This window comes from Nicotiana attenuata, unplaced genomic scaffold, assembly GCF_001879085.1.
Source record: "Nicotiana attenuata strain UT unplaced genomic scaffold, NIATTr2, whole genome shotgun sequence".
NCBI lineage: Eukaryota > Viridiplantae > Streptophyta > Magnoliopsida > Solanales > Solanaceae > Nicotiana > Nicotiana attenuata.
The window spans coordinates 42,082-45,440 of NW_017671890.1; the positions used below are offsets into that span (position 1 = coordinate 42,082).

The 3,359-nt window shown below is 31.8% G+C and overlaps 1 protein-coding gene across 3 annotated transcripts; it reads left to right on the forward strand.

The window, feature by feature from the left end:
* The first annotated feature begins 564 nt into the window (after positions 1 to 564).
* LOC109210754 (probable purine permease 9) lies at positions 565 to 3,122 on the forward strand. 3 transcript variants are annotated; one of them, XM_019374215.1, is made up of 3 exons: positions 567 to 779; positions 1,918 to 2,049; positions 2,842 to 3,122. In XM_019374215.1, exons 1-3 carry the CDS (start codon positions 740 to 742, stop codon positions 3,039 to 3,041), a joined length of 372 nt encoding a protein of 123 aa, XP_019229760.1. In that variant the 5' UTR covers positions 567 to 739; the 3' UTR covers positions 3,042 to 3,122. The 3 variants fall into 3 exon arrangements, 2 of the variants coding, with proteins under 2 accessions (XP_019229758.1, XP_019229760.1); XR_002065601.1 differs by having other exon boundaries at positions 571 to 779; positions 2,976 to 3,122; XM_019374213.1 differs by lacking the exon at positions 2,842 to 3,122 and having other exon boundaries at positions 565 to 779; positions 1,918 to 2,377.
* Positions 3,123 to 3,359: the final 237 nt, after the last annotated feature.

The window sequence follows — 3,359 nt, forward strand, 5'->3', positions numbered from 1 at the left end:
TCAAATTTTTTATATTGACTTATCTATATGTTTTCAATAAATTTTAACTATACCCATTAAAAAAAGTTCCTTTTTTGCTTAGATTTTTGGAATATTGTATTTTTTTTGTATTTCATCACTTTATTTGCTACCTCATCCATGAAATTCTTTTCCGTTTTGCATCTAATGTTGCTAATCATGCTTAAAAATATAGAAGGAGATTTTTGTATGTGATTCTTTAAGATAAAGAACCTTATTTATTTAATTTTTCAATATTTATATGTGCTTGGCTAGTTTTGGTAAGTTTATAACTAATGGCCAGAGGTTTTGATAAGTTGAAACTTATATGTGATATTTGTATAAGTTTCCCTACTATAAATAGAGAGTGACATTGTATTTATAGCCCAACAACATTAGTACCTACTCAGCTGGAAGGACCGCGAAACTAGGCATTACTAATTTGAGAAAGGACTACATCGATATCTCTACTGATGATGTGTCAAGATTTTAGCCACCGCAAAACAATAAATTGTTCTCTTTCCTAAAATTCAATGAGAATTGAATAAAAACTCAAGTCGCCATCTACGACTTAAATAAGAAAATGGCTATTTAAATCAAAGAAGAAAGAACACTTATTTTTGCACCATCTTTTGGCTTTGAAGATACAAGTCAACAAGTTTCCTCTAAAAAAATATAAGTTTCTCTCCTGGTTTGTTTCAACAAGGATTCTTTTTCTTTTGATTTTTCTCTACTCTAAGAGATGGGAGATTCTTCAGTAGTAGTGCAGTCACAAGTACAAGGTGAGCTTCTTTTCTCAGGATATTTTCGAATAACTAATCAAATATTTTCTAACAAGGTTATATGTATATGTACTAACATATTAGCCGCAGACAGATTTGGAAAAGTGCAATCCAACAAGCAAAAATATAAACTTACCAAAAATGTGCTAAATATCACACGCTTAGCTAACACAAAATCTTGAATCTGTGTGCTGTTTCTGATCCTCTTAGAACTGTATTGGGTCAATTTCACGTATAGCTACTGAGTTTTACCCATTGTAATCGTAAAGTTAATTATCAAACTATTTTCTTATAGCAGGTAAGTTGGATACTCTACGTTATAGTAAGCAAAGTTCATTTAGTTACGCTACTGGAATACACAGCAAAGTTTATTTGTGACTTTATTGTGTCATAGATACTTATAGTAATAGGTAAAATCCATTTGTATTTTTATCGAGAAAATCACACTGATTTGAGTTTCTTTATAATGTAATAAAAATTTATTTTGCAGCTTCACTATTATATATAATGGGTAAAATTTGTCGGAAAAATTGATTATGGAGAATAAGATTTAGCTTGAGGCGTGTCAAAGATACTGTCCTTAAGGATATTTCGCCGACACAATAAAGAATAAATTAGGTATCCCCAGGATTCAAGAAGCTCTTCCAGTTATTAATTAAACTGGAAACAGAACTAGCAGAAAATTCAATAAAGAACTACCCCGCATAGTAGAAGGAGGAGAAATAGAAAGGAGAGTTGGAACTGTCATTGTTCACATGAGTGCCATGTATAAGAGGAAGAAGAAGTTTGAGAATAAAGTGTGTTTAGCTCCCCAAAAACCATGTATATATAGGCTTGTTCTAGTTAACAGCTAGATAACGGCTAGTTTGACTCCATTAAATGTAATAATTCATCACTAATTTTCAAACCTAGATGGACATAACCTTTTGAAATACCACTCATTTTTCAAAAAAAAAAAATTAGTACTTAATGTTTGTGTGACAATCAGAACTTTGTGACTTTATTGTTATAATAGACAAAGTTCAATGACCACGCATAAAATTGGCCATATGCATGAAAAGGCTAATAGTAATTGTTACTCGTTTTTATCTTCTTAGTCATTATTTGCAGCGCTTTTTATGGCATTTTGTGGCGGCAGGTAACGAAGCTAAAATTGAAGAGAGCTCACAGAATGGAACTGATCAGTCAAAAGCTCCAAGCTTCGTACAGTACAAATGGTGGATCCAAATGGTTATTTACTCAACTTTTGTTCTATCTGGCCAATCTATAGGTACACTCTTAGGTCGATTATATTTTGATAAAGGAGGAAATAGCAAATGGTTAGCTACATTAGTACAAAATATAGGCTTCCCAATTCTCATCCCTTTCCTCTTAATAAAATCAACTAAAACTAATCATGAAGTAATCACTCATGAAATACAGAAACCATCTTTTTATATTGTTGCTTCACTTTATACTTTGCTTGGGTTATTCCTAGCTGGAAATTGTATGTTATACACAATAGGTTAACAATACCTTCCTGTCACAACTTATTCACTTATATGTGCTAGTCAATTAGGATTCAATGCACTCTTTTCCTTCTTCTTAAATAAACAAAAATTCACCCCTTATATTGTCAACTCATTAGTAATTCTCACTATTTCCTCTTCTCTCCTTGTACTACAAAACGACGATTCTGGAGATGATCAGTCCAATAAAAAGTCTAGAAAAAAATACATAATTGGATTTTTATCCACTGTTGCTGCATCTGCTGGTTATGCATTGATGCTCTCTACTACACAGCTTGCTCTTCAGAAAATCTTTAAGAGGGAGAGTTTTCGTTTGATTATAGAGATGTCTATTTACCAGTCATTAATTGCGACATTGGCAATTTTGGTAGGATTTTTCGCGAGTGGTGAGTGGAAAAATATGGAGAAAGAAATGAATGAGTATAAATTAGGGAAAGTTAGATATGTTTTGAATTTAATTGGGACAGCTATTTCTTGGCAAGCTTTTTCAGTTGGTTCTATAGGGCTGATTTTTAAAGTGTCTTCATTATTCTCAAATGTGATTAGCATTTTAGGTTTGCCTATTGCTCCTGTTTTGGCTGTGATATTTCTTAAAGACAAGTTGACTGGTGTTAAAGTGATGTCAATGTTGTTGGCTATATGGGGTTTTGTATCATATATTTATCAGCATTATCTTGATGATTTAAAGGACAAGGCTGCAAAAGATGTTGAAGTTGTGGAGCTTTCTGAAGTTTCTCTCATTGAGAGAAGTTAAATTTGTAATTAAATTAAATATGACATTTTGTATAGTTTATTAAGATCGTATATAAACTTTCCACATCTCATGTTTGTGTTATATGCACTGTATCAGTTTGCATGGATTTTCGAATGAAAATAAAGCACAGAAAATTTGAGGTAGATAAGGTTTCTATCGCATTAGGTCATTTTGTTTACTCATTTGTGGCTCTTATAATAGCGAGTAGTAATCGGCATTTTGAATGGTAATTAAGCTTATTTTTTTTGGAGAAAATGGGCAAATTCATTTTACACGTTGAACATAGATACTCTAATTTTAAAATAGCTTTCATTTTTT

Excerpts from the sequence above, each read along its gene's own strand:
- LOC109210754 (XM_019374213.1), top strand. The coding sequence starts at position 740 with ATGGGAGATTCTTCAGTAGTAGTGCAGTCACAAGTACAAG. Across the intron at positions 780-1,917 it reads AGTGCAGTCACAAGTACAAG|GTAACGAAGCTAAAATTGAA; the intron begins GTGAGCTTCTTT and ends TTGTGGCGGCAG.